Source organism: Lagenorhynchus albirostris, chromosome 18, assembly GCF_949774975.1.
Source record: "Lagenorhynchus albirostris chromosome 18, mLagAlb1.1, whole genome shotgun sequence".
NCBI lineage: Eukaryota > Metazoa > Chordata > Mammalia > Artiodactyla > Delphinidae > Lagenorhynchus > Lagenorhynchus albirostris.
In genome coordinates this window covers 8773069-8796539 of record NC_083112.1, presented here as the reverse complement: position 1 = coordinate 8796539, position 23471 = coordinate 8773069, and the positions used below count along the sequence as shown (strand labels likewise).

General features: G+C 38.0%; 2 protein-coding genes across 2 annotated transcripts in view; one reads left to right on the top strand and one right to left on the bottom strand.

The window, feature by feature from the left end:
- Positions 1-14355, bottom strand: part of BRCA2 (BRCA2 DNA repair associated) — a 54143-nt gene extending 39788 nt beyond the window's left edge. Inside the window, exons 1-10 of the mRNA XM_060129378.1 lie at positions 14225-14355; positions 13434-13539; positions 10639-10884; positions 5259-5367; positions 4564-4613; positions 4431-4471; positions 4110-4221; positions 3277-3326; positions 2902-3013; positions 983-2098 (exon numbers count right to left, since the gene is read on the bottom strand). Of these exons, the coding sequence (XP_059985361.1) occupies positions 983-2098; positions 2902-3013; positions 3277-3326; positions 4110-4221; positions 4431-4471; positions 4564-4613; positions 5259-5367; positions 10639-10884; positions 13434-13500 (1903 nt within the window). The 5' untranslated portion in view covers positions 13501-13539; positions 14225-14355. The remainder of the gene's footprint in view (positions 1-982; positions 2099-2901; positions 3014-3276; positions 3327-4109; positions 4222-4430; positions 4472-4563; positions 4614-5258; positions 5368-10638; positions 10885-13433; positions 13540-14224) is intronic.
- Positions 14356-16286: 1931 nt separating this feature from the next.
- On the top strand, positions 16287-23094 carry ZAR1L (zygote arrest 1 like). Its single transcript, XM_060129268.1, has 4 exons — positions 16287-16961; positions 17465-17557; positions 19357-19431; positions 22951-23094. Exons 1-4 carry the CDS (start codon positions 16302-16304, stop codon positions 23092-23094), a joined length of 972 nt encoding a protein of 323 aa, XP_059985251.1. The 5' UTR covers positions 16287-16301.
- The last annotated feature ends 377 nt before the right edge of the window (positions 23095-23471 follow it).

The following is a 23471-nucleotide window of genomic DNA, read 5'->3' as shown; positions in this document are numbered from 1 at the left end:
GCAAATGGGTTAAACTGCTCTGTTTCGTTAATTTTATTGACCCTCTGAATTTCCTACTAACAAGTCAAAATTGTTAATCTCATTTCATTTAATCACTAACCACTACTACATATTAGCTGTTTCATTGGTTTTATCTCTGGTATATACAATATCAAACATTTTTCTCTGGAAATTAACCTAAATCTCAAAGTGTTCTCTACTCCAGTTCCACCAAACCTATTGTTCACTGAGATACTACCACCCACTCAAATCTTCACACAGGGAGATAAAATCACCTTTTTAACATACAATATACTGGTATATAACATACAATATTACTGGTAAATAAACTGTTGCTCAAATAAAAAATGAGTTTCATTGTGCACATTCCTGACACCCAGAGATATAGTAGTAACTCTAAGCAATCTCTAAATATTGAAAAAAACTATGTAATAACAACAAAAAAGTCACTATTTTATGACTGCCTTACATTAAACTTAGCTGGCAGTTAGCTTTTTTCTATTTTTTACATGCTTTAAAGAAAATACATATTAAATAGCACAACATATTTATAGAATTGTCCAACTTGCATATAATACTGAAAATTAAAGCAGAAATTAAGTAGCCAAGCTCTTGATGTTTATGAATCACATGCTCTGTCTCAAGAGTTATGATTATATATATACTATGCAAATTAATCCAACAAGTTTGAATGAAATGATTCTGAACATTGGTAATCAAAGGCCTAAACAACAATGCCTGATACTGAATATAAAATAGATTTAAAAAAAACGCCAAAGCACTACAGAAGAAAAAACTGCAGAATGAAAGCAGAAAGTGTTTTTTAAAAAGGTTGAAGAAAGAGATTCACATATTCAAATAAGAAACTTGTCACCATCCATAAAACTAGACACACTATTCACACACACACACACACACACACACATACACACACACACACACACACACACACACACACACACACACACACACACAGAGGTACCTGAATCAACATTTGTAAATGTATGTGGTGCTTCCAAAGGCTTTGCTTCAAATTGGACTGAAGAGTTAGTTAGTTCTGATTCTTGGTCTTTCTGCATTTTCAGTCCTTGATAAGATGTTTCATCACATATAGCATAAATGAACTTTTTTGTTTTCTTTTTCAAACTGGATATCAAACCTGCGTTCTTCAAAGCTACAGAAGTATGTTTGGTAGTGGCTGGCCAGCTGCCATTATCAACTGAACTTGTATGTAAAGAATCCTCTTTCTGTGAGCAAACAGTTTGTACTTCCGATCCACTTTTAGAGGCTTCTGGTTCTTTTTTAAAGTTTGCATCGGTCATATTGCTTGAGAAATCTGCTCTGAAAGTCTTTTCAGGTGATTCTCTTATCCTGAATACAGACTTCTTGATACCCTGAAGTGGAGAAGCTATTAGAGAAGAATCAGATAGTGCTTGCTTTCCCACAACAGTGGAATCTTCACGAGACTCAAGACACTGCCCTTCATCTCTCTTTTTTACCACTGTTTCCTCATTTAATATCTTCGCTGTTTTTGATATGCTTGAAATATGCAGCAAAGAATTTTCTAAAGTAATGAAGTTGGTACGTTCTTTCTCTGTACCTATGATGTCTTCTGAATTATTTTGGTCAGAAGAAGAAATATGCAGTAGGGATGTTTTCTCCATCTGGGTTCCATTTAGACCCGAGAGGGTTAGGTGAGACCATTCAGAGGCTGAAGATGGTACAATTTCCCTGGAGATTTTGTCAGTTCCATTCCCAGGGGGTTTCTGATTTATTACATTTGAATCTAATGGATCACTGTCATTTGGCTCCATTTCAGGTACAAACGAATGTTTATTTTCTGTCATTTGTATTTTAGCTTCTTCATATTCATCAGTTTTTGTTTCATTAAAAATATTTTTCCTAGTCTTGCCAGTTTTTATTTTTTGGAGATTTCTTGTTTTATATTTAGAAACACATACTGGAAAACTATCTTCTTCAGAGATATCTGCAACTGTTTCACATACTTCATCTTCTAGGACGTATGGCATTGACTTTTCAAAATGGTCTTTGCTGCTATTTACTTTACCAAATGAATCCTCTAACATTTTCTCCAATCCTGTTAAAATATAAAGCAGAAGCATTATTAATAACATTTTATAACACAACCATATAATTTATACTATTCTCAAACCTTTTTCATAGAAATAGTATACACTGAATAACACATAATTTAGCATTTAAAGGGTTGTCCTGAGTACTAGGTATTTTTTGGGTAGGGAGGCACCAACCTTGCCCTGTTCTTCTGGTCAAGACTGATTCCAGTGTATTCAAAGCCTTTTATTCATACTCAATCCCTAATAACCTTTCTTTACCAGCTCTACACAACTGAAACTCACTCAATTTTACTATATATACACAATTTAATATTCTAAGATTTATCAAACTAGAAGTTCCAAATTTTGTGGCCCTACAACCGGCAATAAAGTCTCATTTTATACATACATACACACACACACACAGATATACAATCCTATACATTTATACAGATATACACAAATACTAAGAATATGCAATATTCCAATGACCTGATTAGGTAACTTTAGGTATATCTGCAACCATACTTACTTTCTAATTAGAAAATAAGGTTTTCACATTTAGTTAATCATTAAGTCTTAATCTGCATCTCTGTGAGTTTTGAGTTATGGGTTTTCTTTTGTTTTTGTGTCACAACAGCATCTTTGAATAGTATTGTCCTAGTATGATGTTTAAACATTTTCATCTAAATCAAGTTAGTTTCTATTCTCAATACCTTCAGTAATCATGAAAGGAGAAGCAATGTGTTTTCTTTTCAAGAAAATAGGAGCAATATTTCAATGATGTCAGTTGAAAACAGCAGTTCAATTAAACAGAAGGACTTACCATGAGTTTTAGCTTCTGTTTGATTTTTGTTTTCACTGTCTGGCCCAGAAGGGATAAGCGTAATATTTTTCTTCAGACTTTCATCATGGTTAGAAGAATAGCTTTTCGAAATCTGCAAAAGTTATGTTTTTAAATCACTAGTATAAAAACTCTCACTATGCATATAGTATATTCAACTTATTCTTAAACAGAGAGACAGCAAAGTTTCATAGTAAGTCAAAGAAAATCACATATAGAAACAGGTTTAGAGACTTCCTCAAAGGCTTAGATAAATCATAAATTAGAGAATGAAAAATGGAAGATAAATAATTTTTCAAGGCATTCTGAAATTATATGCAATTGCAACAGCATAATCAATTTGTCATATTTACTTACAGCAGTACTATCATTAGGAAATACAGTTGCAGATGCTTCTTCATCTCTGACTGTAGGAAAAAAAGTTCAATTTACCTATATTGTATCATATGTCGTACATTAAAGTTCATGTAAAACTTATGTATTTTTTGGTCAGACATCAAAAGAAACATGCACTATTGGATTAAATGACACATTTGAAACAAAATTAATTGATCGAAGTATAGTAATTATAGAAAGGTCAATCAACACAGTGGGTAAGCTGTGCTCACAATTCCTTAGTACCACTGATAAAGTGGTAAGAAACTATGGTTTGCTGATCCTGACTTGAAGGTAATAGTGTCCACAAGGTAATACTTGAAGGTAATACGGTCCACAAAGGCTTGGAAAATCAGATGAAGCTGTGAGGTCATGACTTAAAAGCAAAAGCTTGTAGACTTTAGTATTTTTTCAGATAACAATATAGTTGAAAGGCATATCATACGTTAAACACTTCTAACTTTTCAACATGCTTTACCTATATTATTTCATCTCAGCAAGAAAAGAAGAAAATTAAATGCCCAGCTAAAGAGGAATCAACATGGAATGTATTTTTCCTAGAATAAAAAAAAAAATCCTGGTTTGTGTATAAATTAATTTGATTCCTCTAAAATATCATTTAATGCACTTGAGATTTATTTCAATCTACACTAAACACAATAAAATTATTCTGAACTACCAACACACCTATCAAAAACAGTATTATCTAATCTGATTACTATCTAATCATCTTTTCATATTTTTCTTTGGACAGAAGCATTACAGATGATAATTTATCAACATCATCTTATATAATACATATTTGCTAGTATTACCTATGAGCACAGTAGAACTAAGTGTTGGTGGTGTGGCCAAAGAACTTGACCAAGACATATCAGGATCCACCTCGGCTCCTAAACTTTCGGAAATACGTTTTGGTGTCTGACCCTGAAAATAAAGAAAATAGTTTATTTCACAGAAGTGCACTGATAATTAAGAATATTTTTTCATTCACTTATTTTTTTCATTTTTCGTTTACTGAATGCCTATGTGAATCAATCTCAAGTACAGACCTGTAAATCTGAGGGCAAACTTATGACACTGCTGTCAAATTCTCAATTACTACATAGTAAAAATAAACTAGGCAGAATATTTACCTTCATGAGCTTTGGTGTATGAAATAAACTTCCACATATCACTGGGGATAAAACAAGGGACAAAATTACTAAGCTTTATTTTTATTAAAATTTAGAGTATTTGAAAAATAAAAAGCCTTGTTTTTAATCATACCTGACTTTTCTCTTTGTGGTGTTACATGTGTACATCGTAGAATAACAGGACTAAAACAAAACAAAACAAATCCCTCAGATTATTTCAAAAGAGAACAAAAATAGCAAAAAGAAACAAAATACTAATCGTATTTTAAAAAAGGACTCTCAGTCATATCAATCATTAGAATTATACTAGTTTGTAATATTTTTAGATTACTTTTTAAAAAGTAAATATCTCATGAAGAATTAAGTAACCACTAACTTATGTTTAAAATCCCCATTGAAAGTAATGTATAAAGTACTCACAAATTTTAGATGTTAGGAATTGTATATTTTGAATTTAAAAATTATATAAAGTGACTCTATAACAGCATCCTATTCTCTCCAAAGATTCAAAGTACATAAATTATTTTAAACAGGATATTTCAAAGGCATTGCTTTTCATCAATAATATTTTTGTTACTTAAAAATTCCATGGATACACAGGAAAATAGTGAATTCAATGTTATAAGAAAAACAAAGTAAATGTTTGTAATGTAAAAATTATTGTATTGAAGGACTCAATCTAAAAGGAAATTATTTTAAAATAGAAGATCCTCTACCAGGCTCTACAGCAAAATATTACCATGAAAATTAGATGCATCTGTATATAACAAACATCACATGTAGGAAAACGTTTCATTTAAATATTTTAATATAATGACTTCATCATACCTTTCACTAAGAGAAGAATTTGGAGGTGGGCTGGTAACATCATTTACTTGATTCATTTTCACCTTCATCGTGCAACAACTTTTATGTTTACCACTAGTAATGTCCTTTCCTGAAACAGTGCAATAATTCAGTGAGGATGTGTATGTTCTAGATTGTGAATTTTTATTCTCTGGAAGTATTTAAAAACAGAAAGCCTCATCTACATTGGGAAGGAGAATACATGGGGAATTCAGTCTGAACTGGTTTCTCAGTTTGCTCACTCCTCTCAAAAAGGGATGTCTCAAAGGATGTCTGCCCCCATTCAACAACCATGTGACGCATACAACAAGCCCAAGACAGTTTGAGTAATACAATTCAAGACAGAGCTTTAACCACAGGGAGTTCATAGTATATTACGGAAAACTGTTTGAAATGTACACAAGTGGAATACAAAATAAATGTGGCATGACTTGTCATTAAGTTACACACAGTACTATGGTATCTTGACAGGTGAGAGTAAAGGAAAAGACATTACTGAAAACATACCAAAGTACAAAGCCTGACCATATGACTCTTCTGCTGAAAACCTCTCAAGATCTTGTTTTCAAGATTGAGTTCAAACTCCATAACAAAACTCCCTAGTAACAAGGCCTTTCACAATCTGATTTAATTTTTACAATGACATTCTTTCACAACCTAATTTTAGCCATGCCCATCCACGTGCATATTCTGCAAGGATGTTCTCTTTCACTCTAGGCCTTTGTACAAACTGTTTCTTTCTACCTCTTTTTATTTCTCTTGACCTAGATTCTCTTTCAGGTTTCCATTTTGAAAGTTCCTCCTCCAGAAATCTTTACTGGTCCCTAAGGTGAGACTGACCGCCCCTCTGATGTGTTCCCCACAGAGTAGTTTATCATACACTGTTCCTGTTTCCCCTATTAGACTGTGTGCTCCTTGAAGTAGAGGACTTGTTTTACTTATCACTGTATCCTTAGAAACTACAATAATGCCTGATACATTATAGACACTCCACAAATACTGGCTGAATGAATTAGCAATGATAAGAAAAGTGGGTTGTAGAGAGTGACACATAATACTTGTGTCTGTTCCTACTGAACACATCTACTTTCTAAGATAGTAATGTTTCTAAAGCTATATGTGGCTCTATCAAATCCAATTTATAGTTTTTCAATATTCCTATTTTCTGTATCACAAATTTGGCACTTGAGGCGCTTACTATTACTCTTAAAAAATTGCTTTTAAAAGTAATTGCTTTATAGCAAGAAACTAACACAACACTGTAAAGCAACTATACTCAATAAAAATTAATAATAAAAAACAAAAATAATCGCTTTAATTGTTCCTATAATCTCTAACTTAGAGAAGTTTTGGGGAAAATAAGCTGCATTAGTGTTACTGAAACAAAGAAAAGACCAAGCTGAAAACTATTTGTAGCAGCCTACCCAAACACTGTGTTATATTCTCCTTTCTCAAGAAACAGGCAATACACACAAGCCAAATGTATGTGTAAATTGCAAACCCTTCTTCAACAAGATATCCAATCTCCTTCTCTAAGAGACTTTTAGTTAAAGATACTGAAAAGTAACTAAACTTATTTTGAAATTTCACCTTTTCCCCTTTCTTTGTTTTAAGAAAGATTAAGGATCTTTCTTAAAATAAAGTCCTAATCAGAACAAACAAAAACATGGACTTAAAAAAGAAGGCAAACAATGAGATACCACTACACACCCGTTAGAATGGTGTATTTAGATTAGAACCTAAAATACAGACAACACCAAATGCTGATGAGGATGTGGAGCGAGAGAAGCTCTCATCCACTGTGGATGGGAATGCAAAATGGTGTGGCCACTTTGGAGGACAGTTTGCAGTTCTTACAAAACTAAACATACTTCTAGGATGAGATCCAGCAATTGTACTCCTAGCTGTTTACCCAAATGAATTGAAAACTTAGGTCCACACAAAATCCTACACATGAATGTTTATAGCAGCTTTATTCATCATTGCTGAAACTTGGAAGCAACCAAGGTGTCCTTCAATAGGTAAATGGATAAACAAACTGGTACATCCACATAAAAGAGCATTATTCAATGATAAAAAGAAATGAGCTATCAAGCCACGAAAAGACATGGAGGAACCTTACATTGCTAAGTGAAGGAAGCAACTATATGACATTCTGGAAAAGACAAAACTATAGACAGTAAAAAGATCAGTGGTTGCCAGGGGTTTAGGGGGAAGGAAGGAAGGGTGAATAGGTGGAGCACAGGGGATTTTCAGGGCAGTGAAACTATTCTATATGATGCTGTAATGGTGGGTACATGACATTGCACGTTTGCCAAAATCCACAGAACTGTACAAAGAATGAACCCTAGTGTAAACACAGGACTTTAGTTAATAATAAAGTATTGATATTGGCTCAGCAATAAAAAGAAGTGCAAAAGAATAGAAACTGTAAGAAATGAAAAGTAAATAAATAAATGAACCAGGCAAAATGAAGTTCATACCCCAATAAATATTTCCCAAATAACTTGAGGAGCTCATAAATAAGACGAACGATGGTTAAGATAAACTCATGGAATCTTATGCAAGAGGAAAGACTGCTGAGAAGAAACAGCACACTGCCTCATGGAATTTAATGGATAATTTAAAAATAATATATTAGATGTCAGAACTGAACTAAGTACGTTTAAAAAGTTTAAGTCCTACTCTTACATTTCAATACTCAATTTAAAGTAAACTTAAAAGCAAATGGTCTCAAAAGGTCTCAAGTCAACAGAATTATTTATGCAACCTTAAAAAAGTTAACTCCTCTGCCGTGAGTCCACAGTGACCTTATTAATTCATTCCTATCCTTCCTTGGTTATAGAAAGACCAATCCCAGCAGGTTACAATTAGACAATAAACCACCAACTCTAGGTATGTCTTTCAAGATTCAGTAGATTCAGTATAAACTGGTTTACAGAGCTTTTCCTGACCAACTAAGACAGATGGCTGTTACCTTTACTATATCTATAACATCGTACTTTATACATGCTCCTATTATAACATATACCAACCAGTATATTTATATATTTTCTCCCCTACATGACTGAGTTCCAGAGGTCAAAAGCCATCTTATTCATGTTTGTACCCTTAATGCCAAGCAAGCTGCCAGGCAAAAAGCAAGCATGGAATATTTGTTGAATGGATGATTCCCTTTTCTGTGTCCTCTTCTACGTTTCATTTGTTAAATATTCCCTAAGGTTCTATCCTAGGCCTTATCATAATCAATTTTCTCATCATATCTGATGACTTCCTCACTTTCCAAACAGATAGTTGATTCCTATAGCTTTCTCTCCCACCTGTATTCTTTCTTTAGTTTCAGTCTTGTATTCCCAAAAGCTCTCAGGACATCTCCACCTTCACATCCCAATACTTTCTCAAACTGCAATCCAAACCTCAATCTACTTTTTTTTCATCCTTTCAAACCTTTTCCCTCTCAAACCTGCTTTTCCCCCAGTGCTTACAATTTCTACAAATGCCACCACTACATTCTTAGTCCTGCCCTACACCTGTGATTTGATCCTTTCTTTTGAATTTTCCATATCTAGGCTATTGCAGGGTCCTGTAGTTTCTGCCTCCTATATCCACTTTTACTACCATTACTCTAATTCAGGTACCTGCTCCCATCACCTGGACCACTATGTGTCTCCTAATTGATCTCCCTGCCTGCAGTCTTCTCTTCCTATAAGAATCACCCAATTAGTTTAAAATGTACATTCATGACCACCATTCCCAGAGATTCTAATTTAATAGATTCAGAAAAGTGCCTGGAATCTTCCTTTTCAATCAGCACTTCAGGAGAGTCTAATGGTCCATGCCTCACGTTTTGAAAAACACATCTCCAAAGACTGCTGCCAGATTTTTAGGCTTTCTAAGCAAAATAAATATTAATTTATTCTACAAATACTTACTGAATACTCAGTACGTATGCCATTAGGTATCCAATAATGTTTAAGAAAATCTTTGCTCATTACCTACATCCCCTTTTATATGTGCATTTTCTAATACCATGAGTTTCCTATTTCATAGCACTAATCAGAGGATAATTGCTTATGTTAAGTCTCCTTCACTGGAAGCTAAATGAGTGCAAGAGGCAATACTTCCCAGAAGCAGAGAAATAAGTCAAGATCTGAAAGATGAGTGTCAGTTAGCTAGACAAAGCATAAGAAGTAAGTAAGTAAGTACTGGGCAGAGGTAACTGTGTAAAGAGCCACAGAGCATGGTGGTTTCAGAAAGAAACTCAATACAAATGAATGGAAAATTGAGGGTGGGTGGGAGGGGAATTATGGCAGGATGAGGCAAGAGTTAATGAGAGAACAGATTATAAAGGACCTTGTAAATCATATTAAGGAGTCTGGATTTTATCATGAGGGCAAAGGGAGGTAATCAAAGGTTTGAAGCAGGAAGTAGCATGATTAAATTTGCATGTGACTTCTCTGCTCAACAACCTATCAAATAAATTCAATTTCTTTAGCCTGGCATTCAATGTCTGCCTCTAATCTGCTTTTTTTAGCCTTAGGCTGTTTATTGGTCCCTTTCAAACACGCAACACTCCAAACAGTCTGAATTCCTTGCTATTAACTTCACAAACTACATATTCTTCCTCATGTTTTTCCCTCTGCCTAGAACACGCTCACTCTACTCCATCTTCAAATTTCTGAATCTCATCTATTCTTCAAGGTTTAATTCAACTGAATATTCCCTAATTGCCCTCAGTATTATTTATGCTTTCTTTCTTCTTAACTCTCATTATACTTTTTGTTCTTTTGGCATGTACCACATTCAACCCTAAACTGTACTTAATCTGTGTACTGTTAATTCCTCTTACTAGAGAGTAATACTCCAAAGAAAGGAAGAGTATGTTACTTAAATCAAGCAGGTAATAAATATTTAAATGAATATATAATCTTATTACATGATAAGTTGCAAACATCTGGCACACAGGCCTGAGAAAGTGCTACCGAATCAAAAGACACTCATAGCAACTGTTAAAAAGAATCTGTCCTCTGTGATAGCCTGCAGAAATACAGTTTAGTTTAACATCAAAACAAGCCCTAGGTTTTTTTGTATAGGAATGACATAATTTAGCAAATCTCAGTGGGCAGGATATATTAATCAAAGGAAGGAGGAAAAGAAACATTTATCAAGGACCTACATTATTTTATTTAATCCAAACCTTGGTAGTATTTTCACATTTCCACTTTTCAGGTGGGGAAAGTGTGGCCAGAGAGGTTGAGCTGACCAACATGACATAGGTAACAACAGAGCTGGGATTTTTAACAGTAATTTGTCTGAATTACTAGTTCATGTTTTTTCTAGTCAACCACATCATATTACTTACCTGAATCTAATCTGAATTTATCTAATTCATTTAAAGGAGATTGGTACAGTGGCAGAGTTAGACCTCGCTCTTTGAATATTATTGGAGTTGAAGCCAACTGATGATAAGGTTTCCTCTGTGGTGTTTTAAATGGGTTTGTTTCATAACTGCTGATTTTATATTCTGATTCTTCCAAAGGTTCAGAATTATAGGGTGGAGCTTCTGAAGAAAGTTCTTCAAACCAATTAAGGCTTATTGGTCCTAAATCTGTAAGAAAAATTAAAATCCCACCTGGGTTTTAATCAGTGACACAATAAAATCCATGAGCCAGTAAAGATTACAATTGCTTGAGATTTTGACTGTGGATTACTTTTAAGGAATACTAATTAAACAGGATCATTAATCTGTTCTCTTATCAATCTGTAGTAAGGTATAACAAAAGTTTACAAAAGTTACAAGGAGATTATTACCTATATTAGCTCTTCTAAAGTTTTCTTTCATATTCACGACTCAGAAACAAAAATCATCCATAGTAAGAACACATTCCACAGATACAATTAAAGTAATTATCAATACTACAAAAGTGGCTGTGATAAATCTATAGGTACAAGAGACATGCAGACTCACAAATTGAATGGAATAGATTCTCTGTTAAAGAGAAAGACAAAATTTCTCCTGTGATCTATCCTTAAAGTAGTGGTTCTCTAAGTGTGGTCTGTGGACCACTTGAGGCGAAGGTCACTAAGACCATTTCAAGAGGTCCATAAGGTCAAAACTATTTTCATAATAATATTAGCCATCATTTGCCTTTTTCCCAACATTGACATTTACACCACTGGTAGGTAAAACTGATGACAGCTTTGCCTGAGTCAAGGCAGTGGCCACAAACTGCACTAGGAGTCACTGTATTCTTCGTCACCATGCACTTGTAAAAAACAAAAACCAAAACAAAAAAGCGGGACTTCCCTGGCGGTCCAGTGGTTAAAACTCCATGCTCCTAATGCAGGGACACGGGTTCCATTCCTGGTCGGGGAACTAAGATCCCACATGCCGCGTGGTGCGGCCAAAAAAACAAAAAGCAAGTTTAACTTAAAGTGTCCTTAACTAGGCAGCAAAAGTTAGTTTTATTAAAGCCTAACCCTTGGGCACATGTTTTTAATATTCTCTGTGACAAAAATGGAAGCATTCATAAAGCATTTCTGCATATTTAAGCACAAGAGTTGTTTAGAAAAAGCACTCATGTGATGAGCTGTGAGCTGAATTAGCACTTTTCATGGAAAGCCATTTTCACAAGAAAGAACGACTAAGTTATTCTGAGTTGGGTGATTTGGTAGACATTTTCTCGAAAGTGAATGAAGTGGGCCTGTTACTGCAGGGAAAACAACAGTTTGTTGCCAGTGATAACAACGTGAGCTTTCAAATGAGAATTAGAATTTTGTTAAAAACTCTATCAGCCTCTGTGAGCTTGATGTCTTCCCAATCTTAAAAGACTTTTCTGATGAGATCAGTGAGGTAACCAATGTGATTTTTATTTATTTTATTTTATTTATTTATCTTTTGGCTGCATTGGGTCTTCGTTGCTGCGCGTTGGGCTTTCTCTAGTTGCGGCGAGCGGGGGCTACTCTTCGTTGCGGTGCAAGGGCTTCTCATTGCGGTGGCTTCTCTTGTTGTGGAGCCCGGGCTCTAGGTGCATGGGCTTCAGTAGTTGAGGCACTGGCTCAGTAGTTGTGGGGTCGTGGGCTCTAGAGCACAGGCTCAGTAGTGTGACACACGGGCTTAGTTACTCTGCAGCATGTGGGATCTTCTGGGACCAGGGCTCAAACCCGTGTCCCCTGCATTGCCAGAAGGATTCTTAACCACTGCACCACCAGGGAAGCCCTCCAATGTGATTTTTTAATAATGTCTAATGCAATGTGTCAATATATGGAATATCATTAATATTTTTCAAATAATCCACGCATGATGTTACAACATGGATAAAAGATTTATTCAAGGTACAAGAAAGACTAATTGAATTTAATGTAAGAAGAGTATGAAAAATTCATTACATGGTTTCGGATTCCACATTGCAACTTTTAAGAAACTACCACTTGTCTCAAGTTTTCGAGTAGTACCAAAGAAAAATACCCACAGTTAAGTGAAGACTACTAAATACTTCTTTTTCTAATTACATTGCTGTGTGAGGCTGGGTTTTCTTCATGTACTTCTACCAAAACAACATATTGTAACAGATTAAATCCAGAAATGAGTATGAGAATCCAGCTATCTTCTGTTGAGCCAGATAGTAAAGAGAACTGCAAAATTTTAAAATAATGTCACTCTTCTCACATTTTTCTTGTAAAATAGTTATTTTTCATAAACATGTTATTCATGTTAATATGCAATGGGTTTATTTTTATTAATTAAATTAATATTTTTTTAAGTTCTTAGTTTTAATTTCTAATGTGGTAACCTACATAAACAAAGGCTCTTGGTCCTCAATCATTTTAAGAGTGTAAGGAGAACTGAGACCAAAAAGTTTGACAACTTCTGCTTTAACGTTACCAGTGCTTCTGATTTGCTAGAAGTTCTCTGCTTTAAAAACAATTCTGCTAATCAAGGGGTCAGTCTCCTCTTTATCCACTACAGGTTCTATATTTATCATTTGTTTAACTGTAAATGACTATTTTCCTGATTTATGACTCCATAAAGCACAGTTTAGTGTAAACAAAAACATGAAGTACTGAATTTTTTTCAGCAACCATGCATAATTACACATTTTTCTGAAAACATTTTTCTCAATGTAAACGATCCATTTATATAAAATCTGTCAATACCTGCTTTGTTGCATCGCGTCTTAAAAATTTCAAAAAACGTTGGCCTCTCTTTGCATCCAATCGGCATTTTTATCTACAATATTATTCCAACGTTTGGTAACGGAGTCTGCAAAAGAGAACACCAAAATACACTTCACAGGGATGCAGTCCTTCTTAAGTGACTCTGAGGTAAAAGCGGAAGCGGCTAAACCTGCCTAAAGTTACAATGCTTATTTACCTCGGTCCCACTCGGGAAAAGAATCGAACTCACAGCGATGAAGAGAGCATTGTATATCTGTGCCGTCCAATAGAGCAGCCATTGGCCACATTCAGCATTTGAAATGTGGCAAGTCTGACTCAAGAACAGAATTTTTAATATTATTTACTCTTTATTAAATTAACTAGTCACGTGTGGCTAGTGGCTGCGCACTTAGCGAGGGCTATTAAATCAACACCGTTTGACAATTCCCAATCAGTAAATCTTCGTTAACACAGCAGTTACCCGGGGACTAAGTGAGGCAGATACAGTGGGCCACAGGCCCTAGGACATTTTCCAAGATAGCAATATTCCGTGAAAGTAACTTCATCGTGATTCCAATTAAGGAAACTTCAGCTTGAGACGTCTGGGACAAGCGGCGTCCAAAGCTGGGCAATGGAGTCCCGGGGAAGGGGCGCCCTCGAGCCCCGAGGAGCGGGTCCCTTCTCCCCGTCGGTGCGGGGTGGGCAGGGACCAGTGAGGGCCCGAGGCCCGGCTCCCACCCGGACATCGGAGGCACTCCCCGCCGCCCGTCTCCACCCCTGCGAATACTAACCGCCTTCAGAGGTGCAGCTGTTTTTGTCCAGAGTAGGTTGACAAAACGTGCGCCGGCACTCAGATCAGAAATCTGACCCCGCAGGCTCCGTTTCGCCGCGACCCACCGACCCAGACAACACACACGGCGCGGAGCCGTAACAGTCCCACCTCCGCCCAGCGGTTTCAGACTCTCGCTCCAAAAGCCCGCTCACGGGATACGTCACGCGATGACGCCATGACGCTGCACGCAGCGCGCGCGCGCCACCCGGAAGTCAGACTCGGGCCGCGTCTCCGCCGCCTCCAGTTGTGGCCAAAGCGGATACTTGTTTGGCTGCCTGACGGTCAGTTCCGAGCCGCTAAAGAGGGAGCTGAGGTGTCCGTTCTCTTTTCCTGAGTCTTCAGACTACTAGGCCGCGCTGCTTGGAGGCACCACGCCCTATGTATACTCGCCGCCTCCTCCCCCTTCGCTCCATGTCACGTTTGGGTGGTCCCCCTCGAATGCGGCCTGGGGTCTGTGAAAAGTCCCTGTTTGGTCCTAAAAACGGGCGTCCCCCAAAGTGGGCAGACGTTAGAAAACCCCAGAGTGGTCCGTGGCTGTGGATAACTCCCTTCCCGGCTGAGTGCGCCCTAAGGAGTGGAAGAGGCCGAGATTTGAAGCCAGAGGACATTGGTTCTAGTCCGCGTGTTGCTCTTAGGCAGCAGGATTTCAAAACCTCTGAGCCTGTTTCCCTGCTTGAAAAATTGTGAAACCCACCTCAGGCGTCCTGCAGTGTTAGGCACTTCCCTCTGCAGGCTTCCGTAGTATCCCTGACGTTCCTAGGGTACCAAACAACTGTTTTGTGCCTAACTTCCCCTCCAAACTGCCCTGAAAGACAGCAGTCTCATCATTCACGGGGTCTGTGCTATGCCTAGCACAAGGCTTAATTCAGGTTTATTGTAGTACCTAGGAAGCCTTCAGCTGGTTTCTGGAGGTGAGAGGGGCTCATGGGCCTTGCTGCTTTCCGAAGGCTCTTGAGCAGTGAACAGTGGAAGCAACCGTGGATTTGAAAAAGAGTGGCCTCTACTTGGTACCTGAGGTGTCATTTTAGTTTGATCGTAATCCTTTGCTGTAGTAGGAAGCCTTACCAATACAGATAGATACCAAAGCTTATGATCATCTAGGCCTAAATAGCAAAGAAACATGGGCCTGGGATCCTTACCCAATAACAGCTAACACTTAATGAACATCTATGAGTTATTCTGCTTTATAAAGGATATCACGTTTAATCTTACAATAATCCTATAAATTGGTTAGTATTGTCAGATGGGGAATCTGAGTTATCTAGTTAAGTAAGTTGAGTGATAAACAAGGCCCAGGTTTCAGTTCAAGTCTGTGTAACTTCAGATACTTAACTATCCTGTGATTGTCTGCATTTAACCTCTAAATCTGAACAATTTGCTGCTTTTCACCTTTTTTGGGGGGCGGGTCCACTAGAGTAGACTATTGAGAACTGTTGGTATGTCATACAACCCTCTGAAATATATTTTTTCACTATATACCCTGTTCCTCCCCCCTCCCCCCCCCACTCTGCCCATAACTTTATGCTCCTCGCTCCTGTAGTACCAGGTTTTTTACATTCTTTAGCTCTGCCATAATATACTTTCTTCCTTATACTCACTCTTATAGTGTGGCAGCTCAAATAATTTACTGCTCGTATTGGATGTACAGTATCTTTTAAAACAGGGTCTCTAAAATGGTAAGTCACTGTGGGAATAGTGAATTAATGTATTGCTAATTAAAACGTGTGTGAATAAGAAGGTAAATGAAAAACAGCTTTGAAAAAAGATTCAGGAGCAGTGAATTGAAGAGACAGAAAAAAGCAATTAGGGATGAGGTGGCAATTAGACCTCAGTAGGTAGGGAGATCGCCTTCCCTCCTGCAATTAGGGTAATAGGAAGCAGCACCCATCAGAATCAGAAATAAATGGAGAAGCTTGGGAAGAACCTGAACCAACCTGATCTGGAGAAAGAGGGAGCAGATGAAGGTGGAAGGCAAAACAAGGACACAAACAAACTGCCCCAGGATATTACGCTGCGCCTGGGCGCACGGCGGCCGGATGGAGCGCTTGGTCCGTGTGCCCTACAGCTTGTACCCGGGCTATGGGAACACGCTGCCTTTCGGCCAGCCTGGACTTTCTGAGCACAAACAGCCCGACTGGAGGCACAACAACGGTCCCCCCGCTTTCCTGGCCAGGCCGGGGCTGCTGGTGCCCTCCAACGCCTCCGACTACTGCGTGGACCCTTACAAGAGGGCCCAGCTTAAGGCCATTCTCTCCCAGATGAACCCCAGCCTGAGCCTGCGTCTGTGCAAGGCCGACACCAAGGAGGTGGGCGTGCAGGTGAACCCCCGGGTGGACAAGTCCGTGCAATGCTCACTGGGGCCTCGCACCTTGCACAGCCGCTCCCCCTGGGGCAGCACGGGGCACAAGGCGCCCCTGTCAGCCTGGGGAGTCTATTCGCCAGTGATGGGCCGCAGGGGCCTGGTGCGGCTGCAGAAGGATGGGGAAGACGAGGAGAGGAAGGCGCTTTCGGGTCCTCCCGAGGCCAGCCAGCCGCCGCCGCTGCCGCCACCAACACCAAGGTCGGAAGAGAACCAGCGGGAGGAACTCCGGCAACAGGAAGAGTTGGGGGAGGAAGATGCCTCAAGTCCTCGGGAAAGGAAGAGCAAGCAAGCTCAGGGAGACGCCAGCGAGCCGCTCCGGAAGCCCAACTTCCAGGTGAGCTTTCTTTTCCCTCACCTCAGCCCTCTCTTTCCTTTTTTTCCATTTCTGGTGCAACGAGAGCAGAATCTTCTCTGCAAACATATATTTTACATGTCTTATGTGTATGTGTGTGTGTTTAATTTTTTGGTAAAATGGGGTGCCAACTTTAAGCCTATGAAAGCCCAAAGTTTGGGAACCATAGCTATTGGAAATGAGACAAAGAAGGGTTTCAGGTTTGCGAAATCTGTGATCAGATCTTCGTTTTGTGCAGGTGGTGCTAATGGCCTTGGGGAAAATAGATTGGAAAAGCGTGAGAGCAGCTAGAAGCGTCCCAGAGTAATCAATCCTTGAGAGCTGAGTTCACGTAGTGACCTTGAGAATAGCTATGAATGAGATTAAGGAGGCTTCTTGTTGTTTCTTATACAAAGCCACAAGGATAGAAGGATCTGGCTTTTTATCCGCACCCCCCCCTCCCCACCACCCCAAGATAGTAAAGGACTTTTCCTCCTTATTTGCAGTTTTTAGAACCAAAATATGGCTATTTTCACTGTAAAGATTGTAAGACCAGATGGGAGAGTGCTTATGTGTGGTGCATTTCTGGAACTAATAAGGTAAGTAAAAGTGAGTGGGACAAGGGAGAGCATGGGCGGGCACAGGTGCTACATGGAGGAAGAACATGTTTCCTAATGGAGCATGACTAGAATGCTGTCTCGGTCATCTTGGCAGCCTCCATGCCAGGCACATAACAGGTGTTCAGTAAATGTTTGGATTGAACTGAATTGGGCTGTCCACAAGAGCTCTTGAGCTCCTGAACCTTGGTGTTATATTTGGTTTGGTAGTTGCACCAGACAAAATGTCAGGTTATTTAAATGAACTCTTGCTCTTATATACATTGGGACTTGCTATAATCTTTTTTTTTTTTTTTTTTGTATGCGGGCCTCTCAGTGTTGTGGCCTCTCCCGTTGTGGAGCACAGGCTCCGAACGCGCAGGCTCAGCGGCCATGGTTCACGGGCCCAGCCGCTCCGCGGCATGTGGGATCTTCCCGGACCGGGGCACGAACCCGTGTCCCCTGCATCGGCAGGCAGACTCTCAACCACTGCGCCACCAGGGAAGCCCTATAATCATATTTTAGTTGGTATATTGTAACAAGTTTGGGCCTTAGCTCTAGAAAATTTCCACTGTCTGTCCACAAGGTGGGGCAATGAGAGAAATAATTTATTGTAAAGTTAACCTTGAGAGACTTGGTTATTTAGGCTCCCCGCCTTAATTTGAATTAGTTGTCAACATATTTAGGCTGGGAAAGATTCCACATTTTGCATTTCCAGATTTTCCTGAACCATCAGACTCTGGTCATTAAACGTTCTCAGTTTGAGAGCAGTAGGCTGGACTTGAGCAGCTTCTGTCTCCTTTCACTGGGCATGTGGCCTTTATTTCACAGCAGTCTGCATCTCGTGTCTCTCATTCACCTCTACAAGCATTTGAGTTTGAGGCCCCTGTGCTGTTGCATTTTAGATACTGCTTTTCCTTCTTAAGGACTGTAGAGGGAGAGGGTAAGGAGGCATGCTACCACCTGAATGAAAACTTGGTTGTTTTTTGTTGTTGTTGTTTTTTTTAACCCTAGCCATTTACTAGAACCTGGAGGCGAATAGATTTTTAAACTAAACTAAAATTACTTTCCTTCTCTTGCCAGAAAAGAAACAGTGGGTTTAATTCAAACACTGGTGACACTAGGAAAAAAAGAACGAGACATAGAACTCATCCTGGAGAAATTTGATAGGAATGACACAGACAAAATGAGATTTGGTGGTATATGCATTGGCACCCGTGGCATGGAAGTGGTACAGAAATGATACAGGAGGGGGACGATTAACCCTGTCAGAGGGAAGGCATCTTGATGTCCAAGCAGGATTTTAAAGGTTTATAAATAGGAGTTCACCAAGTGAGGAAGGGAGAGAAAGTGCACAAGAAAATGCACAAAGCCTGGAAACCACGTGTGTTGGTGGGTAACTATAAGTAATTTAAATTTCAAATTGAGAAATACTGAAAAAAATGAAAAAGTAGGGGCAAATAGACCAGGACAGAAGGAGCAAGTCAAGGGTTCTGCCTGCACAATGAATAAAGTTATCATAGCTCCTTCTCACTGAAGACTTTTACTGTGGTACTTTGTGTACATTATTGGGTAGTTGTCAGAATTATAGAAAAAGGAAGTGGTATTGTCTCAATTTTACAGGTAAGGAAAATGAGGTTCAAATAATAAGAAAAAGTGACTGATAGCACTAGAAGAGCTTAAGACTTCAGCATAGAGGTTGGGCAAAAGCAAGCTGCAAGGTGAAGGAATGGATTACTTAAATTAAGATCTGGGAGCCTAGAGTACCTATAAACTTGTATAAAAGACAAATTTCTCTTTAGGTTTATTTCAAACAACTCTGTTGCAAATGCCAAAAGAGTTTTAACCCTTACCGAGTAGAAGCAATCCAATGCCAGGTAAGCAAATAGAATATTTCCATCATATCTATAATGTTTTTATTCTTAAGCATGAAGCTTCTGTGGCAAAATGTTAGGATTTGATAGACTTAGATATCTGTACAGGAGTGTTAGGTTTTCTGTATGTTTGAATTTTTATAATATTTTAGAAAAAACATTAATTCTAGGGTTTTTTTTGGGGGGAAGGGGAAGATTTACTCTTAAGTTGCCTTATGTGGTGTGTTTATGTATGTGGTGTGTTTTTCCTCAAACACCCTGTGTATAGTCTGCATGTAATAATTTAACAGGTAACCTTTATTAAGCTTTCACCATGTGCCAAACTTGAGGCCAAGTGCTTTTCATTATCTCCTGTAATCTAACCTTTGAGGTAGATGATATTCCCATGATACAGACCAGAAAGCTAAAGTTCAATAAGAAAATAACTTGCCCAAGGTTGGACAGATAGTATTAGAGTTGTGATCAGATTCCATGGTGTCCCCAAGGTCTAGGATGTCACAGAATTCGATGAGCTCTTACATAAAACAGCTTGCAGGAGACATCTCTTGAAGCTTTTCAGAAAAGTGTGACATAGTTGACTTTCATAATCAAGAATTTTTTTTAACCTAAATCCTTCACTTACTTAACATTTTTATACTACTAAGAAATAAATAACTTAAAAAACTAGTCTAATCGTTTATAAATTATTTATCTTTAGATTTTCTAGTCTGACATTCTCATTTAGTCTGTTTACTATAATTACTTTGGATTTAAATATATTTTCTTACTATTATACTCCTTTTTCTTGTGTTCACTTGAATTGATTTTTTAAAACCTCCCCCATTATCTTGGCAGTTATTCATTCTTTAATGTTCTTCTTTAATGTTCATCATACAGCATGATTCTTTAACAACTTATGTAGACGTTGATAAGTCAATCTCACCTCTCCTTGACAATGCAGTGACCTTAGGTCACACTAATTCCTTATCACTTCATCCAAACTTCTTTGCTGCTATTGTTGTATGTTATTTTTAAACTTTAAAAGACATTATTTGTTATAGTCATAATTAATTTAGCTTTAGCTACATATTTACCCTTTCTGCTGCTCTCAGGTCCTTTTTGTATCTGGGACCACTTTCCTTATACCTGAAGAACACATTTTAATATTTCCTGTAATGCAGATCTGAAGGTGACACATTTTATTTTGTCTAGATAGCTTTTCTAAAGGATATTTTTGCTGAATATAAAATTTTTAGGTTGGCAGTAGTTTCTTTCTGCCCCTTAAGGAGCTGACCTTCATTGTTTCTGTAAAGTTGGCTATTGGTCTTATTGCAGCTCCTTTGAAGTAATATATCTCACTTTCTCACCTTCTTAAGTCTGTTTGCTTTTAAGATATTTCTCTCTGCTTTGGTTTTCAACAGTTTTACAATTTATGCCCAATTGTAGTTTCTTTGTATTTATCCTGCTTACAATTCATAGTGTTTCTTGAATCTGTAGCTTGAAGACTTTTATCACTCTTGGAAAATTATCAACCATTATCTTTAAAATATTACTTCTACCTCCATTCTCTCTTTCTTCTAATTACTCATATTAGACCTTTCACCATATCCCTTATCTCTTTTATGCTCTTTTCTGTATTTCCTAAGCTTTTGTCTCTCTTTGCTTCCGTTTGGATAGCAACTACTAAACTATCTTCCATTTCTCTAATTTTTCCTTCTGCTCTTTCCAATCTGCTGTCAAACCTACCTATTCAGTTATAGATTTCAGTTACTGTGTTTTTCAGTACTAGAATTTTTATGTCTTTTTAAGTGACGTCCAGTTCTTTGTTGGAAATATCAGTCTCTTTGAACATATTAAGCATCATTTTCTTAAAATCCGTACCATAAAACTCCATTAATTTGATCCTCTATGGTTCTGTTGCTATCCTCTTCACGTTCCTTGGTTTTCGAGTATGTTGTTCTGTCTCCTTATATACCTGGTTACTTTTGAGTGCTATATATTGTATATGAAAAATTTTAGTGATAATTTGAGGCCTAGGATAGTATTGTTTTTCACAGAAGACTTGTCTGCTTCTGTTGGGCAGATGGGGACACTAGCAATTTCAGATTACTATTTTCCAATCATAGGAGTTCACCAAGTTTTGAAACTGGGCTTCAGCAGTTGAAGGCTGGTCAATTTTGGGTTCATTCTTATTCTTAGGGTGTAGCCTTTCAGGGCCCTTCAGGGTCCCAGCACAAAACCTGAATTGTTTACCAGGTCTCTCCTACTTTGACATATTTAAGATTATCCCTCAGCCTCATCAACTTGTTAAACTCATTTTCAGCTTCCTGTTGTCTTTCACCTCTTACAGAATTACCTTTAGAGAGAAAATAGTCCCAAATGTCAGGCTCATCTCTATTTCTGGGCTTCCTCCTCTGATACTTTGGTATCTCTCCAGTGCCTTCAAGTAGTTCTTGTTTTTAATTATTATCTTCTCTGCTCAGCTTTTCTTGTTGTCCTAAGTAGGAGATTTGGTCAAAACTACCTAATCCACCATTACTAAAACCAGAAACCTACCTTTAGACTAAATCCTGATTTTTTTTTTAACTAAAAAAATTTGTTTTGAATTAAGCCTTTTCTTCCTTATAAAGGTGATATGAGGATTAAGTGAATTTATATAAAGTGCTTGGAGCAGTACCTAGAGTAAACAACATGTGAGTATTGCTATTAGAATTTTCTTAAGGATGCATACTCATCAACGGGAGAGTGGAAGATGTAAGTGCAGTACAACATTTGATAAATCATATCTGAGACACTCATTTGGAAAATAAAAACTGCCTTTTTCACAATATAAAAGGTAAAGCTTTACTTATTCTTTTTGGCTATGAACATATGCAGAAAATTGAGCAGTGATTATAAATTTTCAAAGATTAGCAGGGTTGGGAAGGTGGACCAGGGTAGTATACCACTCTCCATGGGGTGTGTTTTTTATTTATCAGAAGACAGAATAGGATAATGGTTAAAAATTCCTCAAATTCCAGCAGAGATTAGGCATGACTGGAAGGAAAATATTTAGCTTCCTCTAGAACACCCCTCCCTCCAGTTGTGACAAGCAAAAATCTCTCCAGGTATTTCCAAATGTCTGCTGGTAGGTAAAATACTACTGGTTGAGAATCACTGCTCTAGTATTTTTTAAATGTTCCAGTCTAGGTAATCAAATCACTTAATACCCACTGCTCACTCCCACCTGGCTACAAATGTAGAAACCTGTATAATGAAGAGACTCTACAAAACTCTAACTTTTAAACCTTTTCTCTTGTATCTTCTGGACTGGCTCATCAATGTTCTCTTAAATATCGTCTGATCATTCATTTTGAAAAATGCATGACATTTAGTGGGCTGTGAGTCGTTTTGTACAACGTGGTCTTGGACTTCTCATAGGATTCAAAGGAAGAGAAAGATATCGGGGATAGGGCTGGTGGGGAAAAGTATTTTCATTTGAAGACTACATTTGAAGAACTAATTTGATCATTTAGTCCCCAAACTGTTGCTTCTTTTCAAAAGACCTGTTCAAAGTCTCGTTGTTCCTGTCTTCAAAAGAAAAGGCACATCGATCTAAGGAGGCCTCATCGGCAGGAGCTGTGTGGCCGCTGCAAAGACAAGAGATTCTCCTGTGGCAATATTTACAGCTTTAAATGCATCATGTGACAGGCAGCATGCTTCATACGGGACACCTGAACTCTTCTTGTAATTTACCGTATAGTTCCTCTTTTGCACCTTGGCTCTGACCTGGTAGTGGAAAATGGGTTAGGCTTTTGTACTTTTTGTAGGTGGTATGACAATTGTCGATGTGAATAGAATAAAATGAATGCATGTAAAATAGACCATGAAGACACATTAATTGGTGATCCGGGGTAAAAACATCACTAAAACATTGGGAAAATGGTAGATCCTATCACTAATATGAATGGAACAATGAAGAGGAACAACAGTCATTCATTTGACAAACTTGTACACTGGGTGTTCTAAGTGCTAGGAATATAGAGACGATCAGGAGCAAGGTCCTTGCCTTCAAGTGTACCTAA

What these genes read in the sequence shown, in the direction of transcription:
- ZAR1L (XM_060129268.1), top strand. Translation starts at nt 16,302, where the DNA reads ATGGAGCGCTTGGTCCGTGTGCCCTACAGCTTGTACCCGGGCTATGGG. An exon ending in GCATTTCTGGAACTAATAAG is followed by an intron (nt 17,558 to 19,356) that starts GTAAGTAAAAGT and finishes ATTTCTCTTTAG; the next exon opens with GTTTATTTCAAACAACTCTG. An exon ending in TAGAAGCAATCCAATGCCAG is followed by an intron (nt 19,432 to 22,950) that starts GTAAGCAAATAG and finishes TCTTTTCAAAAG; the next exon opens with ACCTGTTCAAAGTCTCGTTG.